The sequence below is a fragment of the Diceros bicornis genome, chromosome 21 (genome assembly GCF_020826845.1).
Source record: "Diceros bicornis minor isolate mBicDic1 chromosome 21, mDicBic1.mat.cur, whole genome shotgun sequence".
In the NCBI taxonomy this organism is placed as follows: Eukaryota; Metazoa; Chordata; class Mammalia; order Perissodactyla; family Rhinocerotidae; genus Diceros; species Diceros bicornis.
The window spans coordinates 38,855,325-38,874,082 of NC_080760.1; the positions used below are offsets into that span (position 1 = coordinate 38,855,325).

An 18,758-nucleotide genomic window follows, 5' to 3' on the forward strand; every position below is an offset into this window, starting at 1 on the left:
GGCCGCATGTCGGGGGTGGGAGAGGTTCCAGACTCGGCTGCTTGTGCGGAAGCCTGCAGGTGAGTTACGGCACATTCAAAAGCGGGGACAGGGAAGATGAAGCCCTAGGCAGCCAATGGCTCTATTGCGAAGGGCCTGGCAAACCATGTTCCAGGCTGGGCTCTATCCTGAGGGCCATCCACACCAGACCATAAACTCCATGATCACCAGTGTCTCCGTGGCAACCAGACAATGCTTTTCACGTAACAGGAGCTCAGTAAGTGATGGTTCACGACTCAGTGAATGGATGGAGGGCAATGGGGAGCTGCTGAGGGGTTTCCCTACTTTTCAATGGTTCCTAAAAACTGAAATGTCTATTAATCATACAAAGTCCTTTGTTTCACGCTAGAGATGAATGACTAAACTTGCAATTGCTCATCCTGCACTCACTCACTCATACTAAAAGGGTAGTCAAAATACAAACAAAATCGGACCTTTGTCTGTTTGGGGACGGGGCCTGGGAAAGGGTGCAGTGAGCAGGTGACGTGGAAGGGAAATCCTGATGACTCGCCTTTTTGCCCATGCTGGAATTCTCTTCCCTCTGCTGAGAAAAAGAAAAGGTGTGTGGGACAGCATTGGATGAAGTTTTTGGTTTATTAGTAAATTCCACTTCTCATAAGGGAGCTCTTCCATCGCAGATAATTCGAGCAAGGTGATGGCCCTTTGTCACTGAAGATGCTGTTACAGACTGTGATTATAATTTGTGTGGCTGAAAGGATGGGAAAATCACCCTGGGAGACAGTGCTCCACGGGTCTCTCGTGTTTCTGTACGCCTTGTGAGCAAGGCACTAGCTGCCCTTCGTTCCAGACGATCGTTTCAATGATGCTTGCAGGGCAAACAACCTTCAAAAAGAGATGGCGTCCTCCTCTGAGTACAAGGCGTGCACGCTTACTGCCCGTTATAGAAGACTGGGGTTTCCTGAGCGCGGGGTTCCTGTCCTATAACACAACCACTACACGTGCACTCACTGGTTTGGGCCCATGTGCATTTCCCCCTTGGGACTTGGAGGGAAGAACTGATGCAAATATGCTTATGGTGTAGCTTACGGGATGGAGAGAAAGGGCTTCCTGGGCCATGAGTACTAAAATCCCCTGGAGCATCCGTGAAACTGGCAGGCTAACATGCTGACAGGTGGGGTAAAATCTCAGAGCCTTCTCAGACCTTGACACACCCTTCTCAGAAATGGTTTACTGTTACGTTTCAACATTCTTGGTCATTCCTGATGAGTTTACCTAAACATGTGGACACTTACACTGCTGCTTACAATAGAGTAACTGTTTTTAAAAGACTATAAAATCTAAAAGCTTCTTTTATACACTTTCCCAACAGATATCTTCTAAAGGGCTAGCAGGCTCAAGATAAGTAAACGGCAAAAATCTAAAGAGAAAACAAAAAAATCAAGAAACTGAACACACTAGAAATAATCTGGGAGAGAGGCTTTTTTTTTTTTTTTTGGTGAGGAAGATCAGCCCTGAGCTAACATCCATGCCAATCCTCCTCTTTTTGCTGAGGAAGACTGGCCCTGGGCTAACATCTGTGCCCATCTTCCTCCACTTTATATGGGACACCGCCACAGCATGGCTTGACAAGCTGTGTCTCAGTGCACGCCTGGGATCCGAACCTGGGCTGCCAGCAGCGGAGCACGCGCACTTAACCACTACACCATGGGGCCAGCCCCGAGAAGCCATTTTTATAAAACATAAATAGTCATTTTTAATTCACTATGCTCCATGATTAGCAGTGGATTCTGTCTGAAGTAAACAAGGGCAATTAATACAGTGCAGGATGTTTTGTTTTGTTTTTAAAGAGACCACTAAGCCAAGATGTGTATATCTGTATGCAACTGATCTTCAAAGGGACGCAAGTGGTCTCTGATCTTTCTGAACCACTTGTCTTCAAATTCTTCCGACGATGCGATCACCAAGGCAGTCAGGGCTGCGGGGCCAATACACTTCACCTTTGTGTAAACCTCGTCTTTCAGTTTTTCTGGGACAATATCTTCTCCCATAACCTGCAGGAGGGAAAAACACCTGTCCCAATAAAAGGGGGAGCAGACATGGAACGGAAGACTATGCTATTCATTAAGTTTAAATAACGGATTTCATACAAAAGCAGAAATACTTTAGCAGCCAGGGGACAATTCCGACCATTCCAACATATTGAAAAGATGTTTGTTCAGAAGTAGTGATCTGAGGACCACGTACCTTAAATATCCCGTATTTCTACCCTCATCGTTCCCTGAGTGAACGGCCACTGAAGGACTCAGGTGGCAGCAGGACTATCAGCCTACAGGGAGTGCGAGTCAGTCTCCTGACATCAAAGAGCATCTTTCGTTGGCAGAATGCAACTGTGACTGACTCCCCCTCCTTGTAAAACGACCGAAAAGCAGAGCTGGGGCAGAATATAACTGCTGCTGGGGGGGGTGGGCACAGATTCTTTCTCTTAGAAGTTCTCCAAAGACGTCCCAGGCAGCAAACAGTCTAGTAGCAAGTAGCTGGGCCGACCCACCCTTTCCCGACCCAGAGAGAGAATCCCTCCAGAAATGTTACCACAGCAACCTCAGGGCCTTAAGGAGCAGCTTGCCCTCTGAAGGCACAATACTGCTCCCTGCTGGCCAGAAGCAGGCCCCGATTCTGCGGTAGCTTCTCTGAGAAGACATCCACACTGAAGTTATAGAAAGCTTGCACCTGAACCCACTAAGTCATTGGCCCACCTTTAGTCAAGACAGTGAACCAAATAACAGTATGTGCTCCTTACATGGATCCTAATTCCAATAACTATGAAAAGAAAAAAAAAGTATGCAATCAAAGAATGTTGAAGGATATAGGGTCATGCTCATGTCACAATGCTAAGTAAAATTCACAGAGCACAAAGTGAAACGTACGCTAGAATCCCCATGGGGGCCCAGACATTTGTCTTCTTAAGAAAGCTCCACAGGTATGTCACATGCATCACCCAGGTGGAGAACTACTACTCCAGTCGGCCCACAGAGGTACCGAGCATGGTGACGGACATGAAGACGTTTAAGACACCTTACAAGGATGTCTTACTTATAAGGATACTCTCACTTATAAGGAACCTAAATCTAGTCGAAAATATAAGACGTATTCTTGCTTTTTTTTTTTAGGGCCCAAAGAGCTATCTAGTCAAGCAATCACTCTATCTGAGCTCAGAGGACAGAGAAATGGCCATAGACCAGGACATTCAGGGAAAGCTTCCTAGAGGATGTGGGACTTCAGCTGGGTCTTTGAGGATGGAAACGGTAAGTAGGTGGAGATGGGAAAATCCAGGACAAGTTGTTAGACATGGGCAGATTAGTTTAGTGGAAGCAAAGATTTGTGTAAGGAATTACTAGGTCATAGGTTTGGGGCTGCTCTCCAGAAGGCCCTAGACATTAAATCAAGGTACCTACACTAGACCTGACCTCTGAGGTAATGGTGACACATTTTAGTTTTTAAACAAGTGGATAATGTGGACAAAGCAATGTTTTAAGATGAACCCAGTAGCAATGTTCAAGAAAGATCTGAGGGGAGAAAGCAAGGAAGCAAGGAGAGACAAGCCAGGAGGTCCCTGTGGGAGTCAAACATGAGGTGATAAGGACCAGGGTGCTAGCGGTGGGAGAGAAATGAAGGTGAACCTGAAGGAAGGGTAGGCTTGGTGCCTGGCTGGAGGTGAGATGGAGAAGAAGAAGCCCACAGCTAGAGAGCTTCTGGGTCTGGATAAAAGAAGAATGACAGCGAAGACCAACGAAAACGATTAAGCGTAGAACGAAGAGATGGTTCTCTCCACCTCCTCTCGGCTTCCTCTCAACACACGCTCACTGCCGGCCACATCTATGAAAGGGTCCACACTAGGCGAGGCACTGACCAAAGACTGACTGGAAAGTGTTTTGATGAGTAGTTCCATTTTAGACATTTTGTGCTTGAAGTGACAGTAGATAATCAACAATCATCTCAGACTAACCACTCAGTAGGTAATTAATCTGAGATGTGACACGAGTGTGCCAGAGACGGGACTAGAGACACAGATTGGAGGGTAATCAACCCAGAGGTGACCACTGAAACTGAGTGTGGTTATGATTTCCGTGGGAGAAAGGTGGAGGGAACAGAGAACCTGAGTGAAACCTCAGGGAATGTCATCACTTAAGATAGAGGAGGGGCCGGCCGGCGGCGCAAGCGGTTAAGTGCACATGCTCAGCTGCGGCAGGCTGGGGTTCGCCGGTTCGGATCCCGGGCGCGCACTGATGCACCGCTTGGCAAGCTATGCTGTGGCAAGCATCCCATATAAAGTGGAGGAAGATGGGCACGGATGTTAGCCCACGGCCAGTCTTCCTCAGCAAAAAGAAGAGGAGGATTGGCAAATGTTAGCACGGGGCTGATCTCCTCACAAAAAAAAAAAAAAAAAAAAGACAGAGGAGACCGGTGGAGTCCCCAGAGGCAGAGGAATAGTAAGAAACACAGGAGAAACCTAGACTCGGGTAGCCTCTCAGACACAGAAGGAAGAGGAAACACTGAGTGAGCGGTCAGTAGCTACAAATGCTGTAGAAACACGAAGAAAACGACGACTAAGGAGGCTCCGGTAGATCAGGAGGGACAGACGGCATCTGGGCTCACGGGAAAGAGCCCAGGGAAGGGGAATGGTTGAAAAAGGCTCAGAGGATAGACAGGAAAGCGTGGTCCCAGAAGAGCGAAAAGACGTCCCAATGAGAGCTTGGCTCGGGGAAGGAAGGAGGGAGCCTGGCAATCAGAAACATGCAGGAGGTATGTCTTGAAAGAATAACATTAGGATGTATATGGATAGAGTTAGTCTCAGCGGAAAAGTACCTGAGCTGTCAAGTTTCACGTGTAGCATACTAAAAGGAACCAGCGTAATTTAAATACATAATCTCCAAATGCCATCCTAAGAAGTTTCAACAGCATATTTTTTAAAAAGGTAATACAGCTTAAAAAAAAAGTTGACATTTGAATTTCTCTGCAATCATTGAAGTAGTAACAGGGTGGAGAAGAAAGAAAATGGACTTGTAGCTGGATGGGTGCCACTTAAAATCTGACCTTAGGCTAGTCACGACCTGTCGGAGCCTCCCTCCCAGCTCCTATCCCACAGGCCATCGGGAGGATGCACGGAGAAAAAAACATACAGAAGTACTGCCCAAATGTCAACATTCATTCCCTCCTTTATTCAGCAGTCAGAAAGCAGTTACTGGGCATTTATGCTGTTCAAGCAGGCAGGTGCTAACCAGCACCGACACGTACAGGAAGCACAGCCCCCGCCTTCTAGCGTGCTGCAGGAGAAGGATGCTGAAGGGGCCGCTTTGGGGGATTAAGTGATCAAAAGGCACGTAAAGGAGGGAGACAGAAGTCCTCTAGTAGATGGGATTTGCCCGTTTTATAAAATATGGTATCGGAGCCAGGAAAAATATCTACGATGCCCCGTTTCACATAAACTCACCTCAGCTATCAGCAGCAAAGTGTCCTCTTTGAAGCTGAACCCTTTCATTTTATCTTCAATTTCCTGCTGAGTCTGTAAGTTCCTCTCCAAAGCAAACGACGTTTGCTGAGACTGGGTGAGCTGAAGCAGAAGCCTGGAAAACAGGAAGCGCCATGTGTAGGCGCCGCATCAGGGGCGGCGGGGAGGAAAGGCTTCTGCGCAGCACAGGCATTCAGCGGCATGGGGCTCCCACAGGCTAACGGGAGGAGCTCACCCTCTTGTGAACCCCACAGCTTCTCACTCGGAACAAACCGCCCAACTCCACACTGGAGAGCCATCTTTTCTAAAATTCACAGACCAAAGCTTCTCAAAGAAATCTTTAGAGAGCAAAACCTCAAAAGGGCTTCCTGTAAAGTCAAGTGATTGAAAGCACAAATAATTTGGAGTGAAAAGAATCAGCTTCCCAATCAAAGGCTCCACCCCCACATGTTGGATGTGCTCCTTTGAAGTCACTGTTCTGTGACCTTCCATCTCCCTGAACCCACAGCAAAGTGACCTCAAGGACCAGTCAGATCCCCTAGCACACTGCAGCCACCCAAACAGGGCCAGATCTGTAATGACCCTCTGATGACCACTTGGCAGTCGCCTCACCACTGACTTCCCCGTCACGATCATAACCTGGTCTCCTCTTTCCTCCTCCCTCCTGGCCTCCTCACACGGCTCCTTCTCTTGATTGATTGTTAAAATATTGAATGTGTAGATTTTTCCAATTTCCCTCAGGCCTCACTGGTCCCTAGCGGTATACCCAGAAGCAGTCAGCTCTCTTGTTCACTCATTTGATGTCTTGAGGAATGTACCACACGCTACTCTAGGCCTCGAAGATATTGGTGAGCAAACTGACAGGTTCCTGCTTCACGGAATGGAAGGAGAGAGATCACAAATAAATTATTTCAGGTAGTGATGCATGCTATGAAAAAAAAAATCCAAGAGAGGATGGACGAAGTGTTTACCTCAGAGGGGCAGTGAAGGCAGGCTTTTCTGAGATAGCACTCAAGCTAAGACCAAACGAGGAGGAGCCAGCCACAGGGCTACCTGGGGGAAGCGGCCCTGACACAAGAACTAGCTTGACGTGTTTGAAAATCACAAAAAAGATCACCGTGGCTGGGACGAAAAACTGGAGTGAATGAGGAGAAAAACAGAGGCAGGGCCAGCTCACGTCAGACCCTGCAGGCCACGGAAAGGAACGTGGAAGTTACGTCAGTGCAGTGGGAAGCCGCTGGAGAGGTTTACGGAAGACAGGACCTGATTCACATTCCCTCTAACAGTCCCCATGACCTTCCTGGCCTCTGAAGGCATTCACATTTGTGAATTTAGGTGCTTGCTTGCTCCCGAAATTACTTGAGAATACAGCTTATACTTGCTCCTTCTACTTCATGCTCATTCACTCCTCAACCCTCTGCACTCTACCCGTCACCGCACCACTCCTGAACTTGCCTCTCAGAGGTCACAAATGAGCCCCAGCCATCAAACCCTCTTCTCAGAATCAAGCCCGACTTCTCACTACCACCATACTGCTGAGCTCTTCCCCGAAGCTCCTTCACCTCGAGCTCCCTTCTTCTGAGCTCAACTCCCATTTCCTAATGCAAAGCTCCAGCCGGACACCCTACAGGCACCTGAATCTCAGCACACGAGACCGAAAATCATTCCTTCCACCCTAAATCTGTCCTGTCCCAGTGAAAGGCACCGCCACGCACCCACACACCCAAGGTAAACTCTTCCGCCGCCTTTGAGTCCTCTTTCTCTAGGAGTGAAGAGGAATCCTTCCCTCACACTCAGCTGGTCACCACGTCTTGTCTATTCCATCCTGCAGTGACATCCATTCCTCTTTTTATTACCACTGCACTGTCCTAGGCCAGGTCCTCACCACCTCCCCCCGATATTCCACAGCCCCTTCACTGGGCTCCTGGCTCCAACTCCTTCTTCTAACACATCCTCCCAGCCACCAGGTCTCTCTCTGAGATCACAACATTTTTTTTTTTTTTTTAAAGATTTTATTTTATTTTTTTCTCCCCAAAGCCCCAGTAGATAGTTGTATGTCATAGCTGCACATCCTTTTAGTTGCTGTATGTGGGACTCGGCCTCAGGATGGACGGAGAAGTGGTGCCTCGGTGCGCGCCCGGGATCCGAACCCGGGCCACCAGCATCGGAGCGCGAGCACTTAACCACCAAGCCACGGGGCCGGCCCTGAGATCACAACTCTTGCCACACCATTTCAACATTTAACCCTTCAGTTACTCTTCAGGCCTTCCCTCTGACTTCTTGTACTAATAAAACCCAAAGCACACAAGCACCACACTCACCAAACACCTACTGCATGCTGCGCCCTGCAGCAAGTGTTTCAGAGACTTCACTTCTCACCGCCTCAGGAAGCAGACTTTCCCCATCTCTCCAGCTTGTCAAGATGAGGGAAGTGGAGATCAGAGAATTTAAGTGGTAATTTGTGTAGCTCAGACAGCTGGCAAGTGGAGGAGTCCAGATTCATTCACTCAGTAACAAGTTTTTAGGTTCCTTAAAATGAGATCTGACCGCAGTCTGCCTCCTGCTTACGCTGCCATCCCGGCCTCCTGGTCTACCACCTCCCTCCTGAGCTGCCCCACCAATGCTGCTCGCGCCGCACCAGCCCACGCGACAACGCTGTGCTACAGCGGCCCTTCCACCCGTCGGGCGGTGCTTTTTTTCTCTTTACCTGGCATGCCACTCCTCAGCTGGGGAATATTCCATGGAGTCAGCAAGATATCCTGGAAAGAACACAGGCTCTGGAGTCAAAGACTTGGGCCCAAATCCTGGCAGCACTTCAGAGCTGTGTCACTTGGGCGTGATTCTAAATCAGTTTCCTAGTCTACACAGTGGGATCCCAACATCTACCCCAGAGAGTGGTGAGGATTAAAATGAAATAGTGTATACAAAGCACCTAGTACGCACTTATCCACACAACTGACAAAGGTTCCAGGAATGTTCCAGAGAAGCCTCGTCCCCTCTGTAAAGGCTTCCTCCTTCCTGCCACACGGCACAGCTCCCGTGTACTGGTCCCTGGAGAGCTCTGTACACACTACTAATACACTGTTCAGCGCCTGTGTGGCAAGTCACTGACTATATGTATATTTTCCTCAATACAGTGTGTTGTATAAGGAAAAAGACTCTTTTTTAACAATCTTTATGATCCCAGCACCCAGCAGGCACCTGGCACACAGCTGCCATTCAATGTACTTCTGAACTAAAGGAACATTGTCAACATTAAATAAACACCTGCTGAATAAAGTTTAAAACCCACCAAATAGATACCACTTCTCAGTAAGCCTCACTGTTAATCAATAGTTCTTGAATTCTCCAGAGTTAAAAAAGAAAACAGGGGACGACCCCATGGCGTAGCGGTTAAGTGCATGCCCTCCGCTGCTGGCGGCCCGGGGTTTGGATCCCAGGTGCGCACCGAGGCACCAGTTGTCAGGCCATGCTGTGGCGGCGTCCCATAAAAAGTGGAGGAAGATGGGCACAGATGTTAGCTCAGGGCCAGTCTTCCTCAGCAAAAAGAGGGGGATTGGCATGGATGTTAGCTCAGGGCTGATCTTCCTCCCCCCCCCCCCAAAAAAATAAAACAAAATACAACTTTATGTTTTTTGGTATCATTAGAAACCCAAGGGAGTCTGTTTCTCTCACAAATTACAGAATTGGCCCAGTGTATTCTCCCCTTTCCTTTCAACTCTCATACTCTATGGATTCAAACCATTTGGAGTCCCTAAACCACGGAATTCTCTTTGGAATGAATTAAACATTGTTTGTTCACATTATTAATAGTGAATCAAACACAAGAGCAGAGTTTCTCCTTCAGGAGATTTCTGTGGAACGTACGAGTGAAAAATTCCTTGTTTAAAATACCTCTTCCGGGCCGGCCCCGTGGCTTAGCGGTTAAGTGCACGCGCTCCGCTGCTGGCGGCCCGGGTTCGGATCCCAGGCAGCAACGGACGCACCGCTTCTCTGGCCACGCTGAGGCCGTGTCCCACATACAGCAAGTAGAAGGATGTGCAACTATGACATACAACTATCTACTGGGGCTTTGGGGAAAAATAAATAAATAAATAAAATACCTCTTCCCCCTTTGTCAATGTTTTATACATTTAATTCTCTTATCCTAATTTTAATGTTTAACATTTTACCTTGAGTAATGATACAAGTTGTATCTTTGAGCAAATATAGTTTTGTTTCTAAATTTTACATACTAAAAGGACACATTCAAAGGATTCGGTCTAGACCGTAGGAAAACTCTCAAAAACATATACCAAGTGTCTAACCTAGAATTTTTTGAAGCTTAAAATTAGAAAACTAAAATCTTTAATTAGTCCACGTGTTGTTCAATCCACTCTTCATTTACCTGGTTCGTATAAGAGAGGCACAGGCTTTCATCTGAGTCTCTAGCAACACTGCTGCTCTCTTTTCTGCTGTACAGTTTGGAACATTTTTAAGTGCTTTCTCATTCTTCTGGTTATTACTGCTGCTTGCTTCCACAGGAAACACAGAGCTCCCAGGCAACGTTTCAGGCAAACACAAAAGACGGTCTTTTTCCGAGGGTGGAAAGGAGGATTTGATAGTTTTATCACTTGAGGTGAAACTGTTCTGTTTCTGAGATGACGCCAATGATGCTGACAGAGATGGACCCAGATTCAGGTAAGCCTCTGCCAATCTGCCCCAGTTCCAAGGATTAAAAGGATGCAAAGAAATCAGTTTCTGTAGGCAGAAAATTGTTTTCTCCAAGTTCTGCAAACTTGAGTAAATAGCAGACTGGAGGTAGAGCACGGTGGTTAAATGGTCTGTGTTAGTTGCTTTATTTTCCTAAGGAGGAAAAAAAAGGTTAAAAACCTTAAACTGCAGGATGTTTTCCACATAAAAACAGAGATGCCTAAAAACCCAAGTTGCATATGTTCTAAATAAGATAAATTAGAAGTATGATTCAGTAGCCGCAGAAGTAGAGTGAACTAAATATTTTTCAGTAGATCTCAGCTTGCAACCATAAACCTAGAGAAATATGTACAACCTAGCAAAATAATCTCCAGTCACCCTCAAACATCCTAATGTCATAATAACATAATTCACGTGATGGTGGCCTGACAAAGTTCCACACCAAAAACATAAATGGCAGCTTATGTTCAGTTTTCATCATAATCTTTATTGTCTTCAGCCAGATATTTGAAAGACCCAAGGCCAACTTTTTTATACCCTGGGCTAATGGTTCCATTTTAATATTCCAGGCTTTCTAAAATTCCAATTGGTAATTTCCTTGAGGATTCGAACTGACTCTATTTCCAAATTTTACTTGGCTTAGGCATCTTAACAGGATCGCCCTGAAGCTCTCAGTGTTTCATGATGCATCATAATTGAATCCAAATGCTTCCCTGGTAACTATTAGGCCAATTATTTTTGGCTAGAGGGGGTTACTCGGTTTCCTTCTGATCAGAAAATCCTTTTCAAGTCTCCTTAACCAGAGCCACCGCCTCTTGCCTAACTTGCCATGTGGCAAAAGCCCTGTGGGTTATGGAAAACAAGCCCTCTTTTTCTAAGTTAAAGTCTGCGGAGAGCAGATGGCAGACTACAGTCACCTTTCAGTTGATTTTAAGTCTAAGGAAAACCTGGCCAACTAGTTTCTAGATCAAGCTCCCACTCAGAACTACACAGAGCAAGAAATACGAGTAAAACCACCCAGTACGCAGCCTGAAGAAGCTGGCAGACCAGTGAGCGGAAGTTTGGGGAGGATCCTAAATATGCATATATTGAGTGAAAAGGTAGGAAATAAAGCCCCATGCAACCTATTTGGTCATACCGTACCTTCCCAATGACAGAACTGATCTGGGTTTATTATTACTATCGTTTGTTATTCTGTCCTTCCCAACAGACCATTAAGTTCCAAAGAGTTTTTGTTGAATGCTGAATTCCTTGTACAGAGCACAGCACCTCAGACACAACAGATGTTTAGTAACTGCTGAGTAACACATCTTCATGTCTTTTATTTATAATAAGGAAAGCAACACACATAGATTATCCGAAACAAATACTACCTTTCTTCTACACCAGTCTGCAGTGCTTAGATTGTGTAAAACACATTTGTATTGAGAAAGCAACGTGTGTGTGCTGGGGTTGAGGCTGTGACATACAAACTATGATTCGGATGCGAGGGTTTTGACAGCATAACTAGTAAATAACTCTCTGGAAATTAAATTCCATTGAAATGAGTGGGTGTGATTTTTCCAGAATATTGCAGCTCCTTCTGTAAGGTGATGATGGTGACAACAGTTAACATTCACTGAGTGCTTACCACGTGCCAGGAACTATTCTAAGGGCTTTACTCATTTAATTCTCACGGCAAATCTTTAAAATAGATTCTATTATTATCCCCATTTTATAGACGAGGCAACTGAGTCACAGAGAAGTTATCTAACTTGCCTGACGTCACACAGCTAGTAAGGAGCAGAGCTACAGTCACACTGGAGGTCACAGAATGAAGGGTACTTCAGAAGCGCTGATGCATGTTAGCTGGCTTAGGATTCTCCACTAGACACGAGACGAGCATGTATGTGCACGGTATGGATATGGGTTATCTGTCTCCTTAGCATTGAACCTAGAACCAGGCACACGGCAGGACTGAAATAAATGTCTGTAGAGTGCATAAATGAAAAAGAGTCCTTTACTGTCAGAAAGCAGCTTGCTTATCACGGTTCATCACATGAGCATATCAGCTACTATAAGAAGATGTTTAAATTATTTAAGAAATAAGTTCTATTACAAATTTTATCCAAAAATCATTCAGAAGAGAGGTGAATAAACGTCAATAGAAGCTGTGAGCACATGTTCATGTCCTGACGGGCACTCCAGGACCAGACATCTGTTTTGGTCAATGCTGTACACTGCCCTGTCACCCTACAGAACGTGAGGGGCCAAACACCACCGAAGCAAAAACCAGAAACGGGCCAGAGCTACTAACGAAAGAAGACGGTCTGCAAGTAGGGAAGAAATTTAAAAAACAAAACAAAACACGGATGCCAGGAAATGAGAAAACCATGCAAATAGGCAGGGTCCACTGAGACCATGTGAAGACACCTAAAGAAAGGGGTGAGACCCACTAGCCTGCACTGCCCGTTTCCTTCCCATCCTTCCCGAGAGGGCACCCAGAAGCCGGATGAACAGTTCTCCAAGTCCTGACCAGAGTGGAAGGTCTTCTGGCCAGTCCCTCCTCCTGCCTGGAAACCATCCCAAGCTCTGGAAACCTGGCGTCTGCGAACCAACAACAGATCTTTTGCTGAGCCACAGAAACAGAGACTTACTAAGCGAGAAGGAACCACAGAGCTAATCCAGTCCCGGACACCAATCTAGCTGCCTCTGCCTTCAGAGGTCCAGGCAGGGAAGACAAAGCACAACTGTGACGTGCAAGAGGTGCCAGGAAGAGAGAGGATGGGAGAGCAGAACCATCACAAAGCACGGAACTGACGTCTAGAAAAAGGTAGCAGAAGGGCCAAAGTTGCTGTTGGCAGACCAGGGAGACTGAGAATGAACACTGTTCAATTCCACCAAGTTCACTGTTCACGCCTTGTGCTCCCTTAACAAGGTAATTTCATCTTCCAGTTTCAGAGTTAACCCACAATTAGTAGAGGGGAGAAGAAAGAACACAGCTGTTTCCCATGTTCTGAAGACAGTTACTGCAGAGGTTTCCTCCAACTGCAAGAGGCTGAGGTCCTATGCAATGAACCCCTCGGGAAGCACCTTTAGGGATTTCTCTTAGATGAGGAGCCGGAGGAGGACAGCTCAGTGGCATGCATACTTTACGCTGACCTCTGGTCGACTAGATCCACAGGGTTCGAGACCAGTGTCTTGGTGCCTCATTAATTCCTTCTGAGGAAGAAAACCCATTTTCATCTATAAACTACGATTGGTCAACTCAGACCAATCCTCATACAAAATTTACACAAAAAACCATAGAAGAAAACCATAAGTGCCTTAATTCGAAAACAAGCAGAATCTAGAATTGCAAAGAACTGCTTTTCTTTATCCTTTAAAAAAATGCTGTAAATGCCATTTAAAAATAAAAAGGATTATTAAGCTTGGCTCAGAATGACATTTAGTCATTTTCTGTCACTTTTTTTCCTGTTTACAAAAGTAATATATGTTCATGGTAGAAATTATGGAAAATACAATGAAAAAAAATCTAAAGAAAACAGATCACTGACAATCCTTCCACTCTGAGTATTTACTCCTAATGAGAGTAAAACCTTCGCAAATGAGATTTTCAGGCAACGAAGAATTTTGAGCACACACAGGAAAAAATATTACAAGAAAACAATTATGTCTAGAGCTCCAAACTGTTCATCATCATAAAGTTCTTACACCACTGACAGTTCTCTTCCGCTTATCCAAACCCACAGATTTTGCTGCTGGCAAGAACTTGTTTTTCCTTTTTTTTTTTTTTTTTAGAAAATAAACTATTCAACCATCCTAGGAAAGCAGATGAAAATAAGCAAAGAAACCACTCACCAAGTCTGCGGCGATCTCTAGTGCTTCTGCGTGCCTCCCCAGGTGAACCAGACACCGAGCCTGCCCTTCCTGGACGTCCCTTTTCATGGCCAAATTCGTAGACGGTAATTTTTCAGAGATACTGGAATACTCCTGCAGGGCCTTCTGGCGATTATTTGTTAAATAAAGGAAAGGAAGAGAAGGCAAGAAAAGAAAGGTGGAAAACATAGTAGAGAAAGGATTCAGTTAGAGGGATGATTGTTTTTTCCTAAGCAGAAGGTAATGTTAACATTGGCCCAACGATGAACTAAGGAAGACCTGAGTATTTCAGTCAGCACTATTTTTCTAAAAGGTAGAGATGATGGCTGGAGGATATAACCACTACTACCATGGAAAACATCTACTAGGGTAGGAAGAGCATTCTGGAGCCAAACAGACCATGGTTTGAATCCTGGTTTTGCCACCAACTTGCTGTATATCCTTTTCATCAGCAAAATAACAACAGGACTCTCACAAAGATGAAATGAGATCTATATGTAAAGCAAGCTGGTATCAAATTGTTAGCTCTTCCCTGTTCTTACATTTTGGGGCGCTTTGCTCCTCTGACACCATGAGGTATCCGTGCTAGAGGCTCCCACATAGTGCGAGATACAGAACCTGGGGAAACAGACCTACAAGGATCTCAAAAAGATCCCTATGTTGGAGTTACAGGAAACAAAACAAATTGTATAGAGCCATGGAGAAAGGATAGAAACTTGGGATTCTAAGATTAGAAACACATATCACAAAAGATTAAATTTATCTTCACAAACAACCCACTCACAGCCAAGCACACTGTTATTCACATACGCTGTAACTGACAGAACAGGGGCCCACTTCAAGAAGCGCACTCTTGTATAGGCTGAATTCTACCTGGTACTCTAGCCGTCTGTACGCCAGGTCCCCTTTGACTTTCTGGACAGTCAGAGCTTCAACATCATCACTGCTCCCCGTTTCTTCATAAAACCACTAGAAGTTGTGAATATAGCATATTACTGAGAATGAAGCTATACTTTCCCACCTCATACCCAGAAGGAATTTCCTATACACGATTAAACCTCAAAAAAAATACCTCTTCAGGATGAGACTCGGGGAAAACATCTGACAAAGAAGCATGACAATTTTAATGATGGCCCAGTTTTGATTAAAATTATCACAAGTAATAAACATACGAATAGTATGAAACCTCTCAACTAAAAAAGCAGAGAAGTATATGGTTTCATCTGCAGCATTTTCAATAGGGGGTCATGGTGCCTGGGAACCTGCATTTAACTAGCACAGTTCATTCTGGTTCTTTAGACTGAGTTTCCTTGTAAAGAAATGTTTCAAGTCATGGAAGAGGGACTGACAAATCTTTATGGAAAGGAAAGAAGAATTATTGTTACAGTGCTATTATGCAAATGTTGTAAAAGCAAAAGGTAGGGGTTGGCCTGGTGGCATAGCAGTTAAGTTCGCGCACTCTGCTTTGCACGCTCCGCTTTGGCGGCCCGGGGTTCACAGGTTCGGATCCTGGGCACGGACCGATGCACCGCTTACCAAGCCATGCTGTGGCAGCATCCCATGTAAAGTGGAGGAAGACAGGCACAGATGTTAGCCCAAAACCAATCTTCCTCAGCAAAAAGAGGAGGATGGCATCGGATGTTAGCTCAGGACTAATCGTCCTCAAAAAAAAAAAAAAGTAGAATCTAAGCAAAGAGGAGACAGAAATTCAGGCTGAAAGGAAGCTTCCCTATAGTTGAATGTCAAAGACCTGCTGGAGAAAAGGCTGAAGACAGGCCCATCTGGAATATTTTATTCACTTTTCTGCTGATTTAAACCCTATGGATAGAAAGGAAAGGGAGGCTGAGATTTCTTGGTTATTGACTAAAGAATGTTAGGATGAGAAAACAGGTATGACAAATAGCACTCTGTGTCCCAGTTTTCCCAGCTCCAAAGAAGGATCTCATCACAGTAAAACACTGAGGCTGAATGAAATCCATCCCCAGTTAAATGTTATCACTTCAAACGTAACTGCATTTGTGATGGTTCCCCCAACACGCTGAAATTGCTTGGTTCTATTTCTAAGAGTTGCCTGGGTATCACTGTCCCTGGTACCTTGGTAAAACAGTTCCTCTCCTGAGCTGATCCATCACAGTGGAGAGAGCTGGTCACCGCTGTCTTTCTGCCCTTCCTGAAGTACTGTGTAACTCAACAACAGTCTGTATACTGAACCCATAACTTCCCTGTGCACTCCACGGCTCTCCAGTCACATACTGTATAGGATTATTACCCAATCCCAAGTTCTTGAAGAATAACTGCGTAACCGCAAACCTCCATCCAATTTTCATTATCCTGTTGGGAAATGATCAAGCAAAATTGGCTTTCAAATGATTATTTTTATTCTCCCACCTAACCTGCAGGCCTGCAAGAATTCAAACAGGGAATGGCTTCAAATACCCCTTTCTGATAAGAAGAGGGAGGGGAAGAGCTGTGAGCGAGGATGGGACTAAGAGGTAAAGTGCTGGATAAGGCCAACATCTGGTCCCACACAGAATCCGAGCAGGAAGGGACAACAGAACTCTTCCAACCCCAACTCCTGGTTTGACACTTACGGAAACCAACACGACTTGAATGCGGCTTCTCTGAGTTTATGAGCAGTATCATATACTAAAGACAAGTGATCTTTGGGTTTTACTTTTTAAGTATACAGCACATCACACCTGACAAAGTATTCTCTCATTTCATCCTCACAATAACCCTGTGAGCCAGCAAATATTCTTTTCCCAAATGACCAAAAAGGAACTGACATCTTGAGAGGCAAGTGGGAAAGCCAGCACTGAAATTCAAGGGTCCTGCCTCATAACCACGGCTTTTTAATGCTGCACCACATGACCTCCCAGCCTATTCCCTGATTTTAGTCTACATGATCAAACACTAGAGGTAACTTTGGAAGACTGCATGTGGTTAAGGAGAAAACCTCCGTGAAATAGACCAAAAATACAATTCAGTAATTACTGAGCACCTGACGTGTAAATACAATGGTTGTAAGGAAAAATCAGCCAACAGGTAAAGGAATCCAGCAGAATGCCTGGAACAGGTAAGTTCTTGATAAATAGTAGCTATTATTGGCGAGATGAAATTTACATACATGAAACGATACAAAGTAATACTATGCTAATTCAACATATTTACGGAGCTCCTATGAAGAAAAACTGCTTGGCACTGCGCGGGACATAAAAGTTAAGCACCCATTCCCACGTGATCATTTAGCACTCTGGGACACTGACAAGTGCTTTAATAGAAGCTCAAAGGGGAGAAAGGAGTCAAAGACAAAACTATTAGATGGGAAGTGGGAATCAGAGAAGACTTCTTCGAGGACGCGGCATTTAAGATGTGCCTTGAGAAATGGACACAATTGAACGATTTTGACCGTCAGGGCGGGGTTAAGGTGGGCAGGGGGAATTCACGGAACAAGGGCAGGCCGGTGGGTAGGACGTCACCGTTTGGGGAGCAGACAACACCAAGGTTTGACAAGTAGGGGGTGGCCGGATTTCTGGGGGCCCGGACTGCCCGGCTGCAGAGTCAGGGAAGGCACACGGGAGTTACTGCTGACCTTAGAGCAGGGAGAGAGACCCGCTGGCCGTAGGGAGACACGTCCGAGTTAACCGCGGACGGCGCGGGGGTTCCTCCCGCCCTGGTGGGCAGAGTGGGCGGGGCCGTTCCTCGTCGGGGGAAGGGATGACGCGAGGCCTGGGTGGGCAGAGGGTCAGCCCGGGAAGGCGGCGGGCGCTCGGGCCGGGAGGGTTGGAGTTCAGCGGAAGGCGACGCGGGCGTGGGGCGTCTCACGCGCCGTCCGGCCGGGACCCGCGAGGGCGAGGCCCGGCCTCTTACCTGCGGCTCGCAGCGCTTGGCGCGGTAGGACGCGGAGGGGCCGGGCCGCCGCTCCCGCCTCTCTTCGAACACCGAGTCCTCGAACTCACCGCCGAACCAGCACCCACCCTCCATCGCGCGCCCACTGCCGGGGCATCGAGCAGAGGCGGCGCCTAAAGCGGCGCCCACGTGGGAGCCAACGCGGAAGAGGCGAGTGCGCCAAGCCCCAGAGCGCGGCATGCTGGGACTTGTAGTTTTTGGCGGGGCCTAACCCGGGCTTGGCCGGCTGCAAGTGGAAAGTCACTGTTGAGCTGCGATTTTTATCTGACAAACTCGCCGAACCCGAGTTTGACTTCTCGGTTTCAGGAGATGGACAGAGCGATTCTTGCACGCATCAAAAGCACTGGCCCCAGGGTAGCTGTTTAAAACTGGTAGGTACCAGTTTTTCGCGACTGACGATATTCCTGGCACAGTGTTAAGCAATTTTTTGCACTTTATATCCTCTCCCAACAACTTATGAAATGCACAGTGATTACTCTTCTGCAAATGAAGATATTGGGGCTTAGAGAGGTTAAGTAACTTGCTCAGGATCAATTATTACGTGGTTGAGAGCTGGGAAATGAAGTAAGGAGGCAGTATTTCCCGTGTCCCCAGAGAAGAGACACCACCACCGATAACAAGGACCAGAGTAATTCGCGCGTTTATAAAGCAGAGGACGTAGAGATGTGCTCTGGGGCCCGATCAAGGACCATTAATTCTACCTGGAGAAACCCCCCAAATCCCAGGATTCTAAGACTAACATACTAGAATTCTTATACTTTCAAGCTATTCCTTGCGACTAGAAAGTAGAAAT

At 46.2% G+C, this 18,758-nt stretch overlaps 1 protein-coding gene across 2 annotated transcripts; it reads right to left on the reverse strand.

Moving 5' to 3' along the window:
• Window positions 1-1,718: 1,718 nt before the first annotated feature.
• C21H8orf76 (chromosome 21 C8orf76 homolog) lies at window positions 1,719-18,056 on the reverse strand. Of its 2 annotated transcripts, none has more exons than XM_058564888.1 (6): window positions 17,927-18,056; window positions 14,930-15,025; window positions 14,039-14,179; window positions 9,894-10,351; window positions 5,489-5,621; window positions 1,719-2,051 (listed from the first exon to the last, which is right to left on the reverse strand). In XM_058564888.1, the coding sequence occupies exons 1-6, from the start codon at window positions 18,038-18,040 to the stop codon at window positions 1,854-1,856; spliced, it is 1,140 nt and encodes a 379-aa protein (XP_058420871.1). In that variant the 5' UTR covers window positions 18,041-18,056; the 3' UTR covers window positions 1,719-1,853. The 2 variants fall into 2 exon arrangements, with proteins under 2 accessions (XP_058420871.1, XP_058420870.1); XM_058564887.1 differs by having other exon boundaries at window positions 14,039-14,182.
• Between the last annotated feature and the right edge of the window lie 702 nt (window positions 18,057-18,758).

Excerpts from the sequence above, each read along its gene's own strand:
- C21H8orf76 (XM_058564887.1), bottom strand. The coding sequence starts at position 18,040 with ATGGAGGGTGGGTGCTGGTTCGGCGGTGAGTTCGAGGACTCGGTGTTC. Across the intron at positions 15,026-17,926 it reads CCAAGCGCTGCGAGCCGCAG|TGGTTTTATGAAGAAACGGG; the intron begins GTAAGAGGCCGG and ends CACAACTTCTAG. Across the intron at positions 14,183-14,929 it reads ACAGACGGCTAGAGTACCAG|AAGGCCCTGCAGGAGTATTC; the intron begins GTAGAATTCAGC and ends AATAATCGCCAG.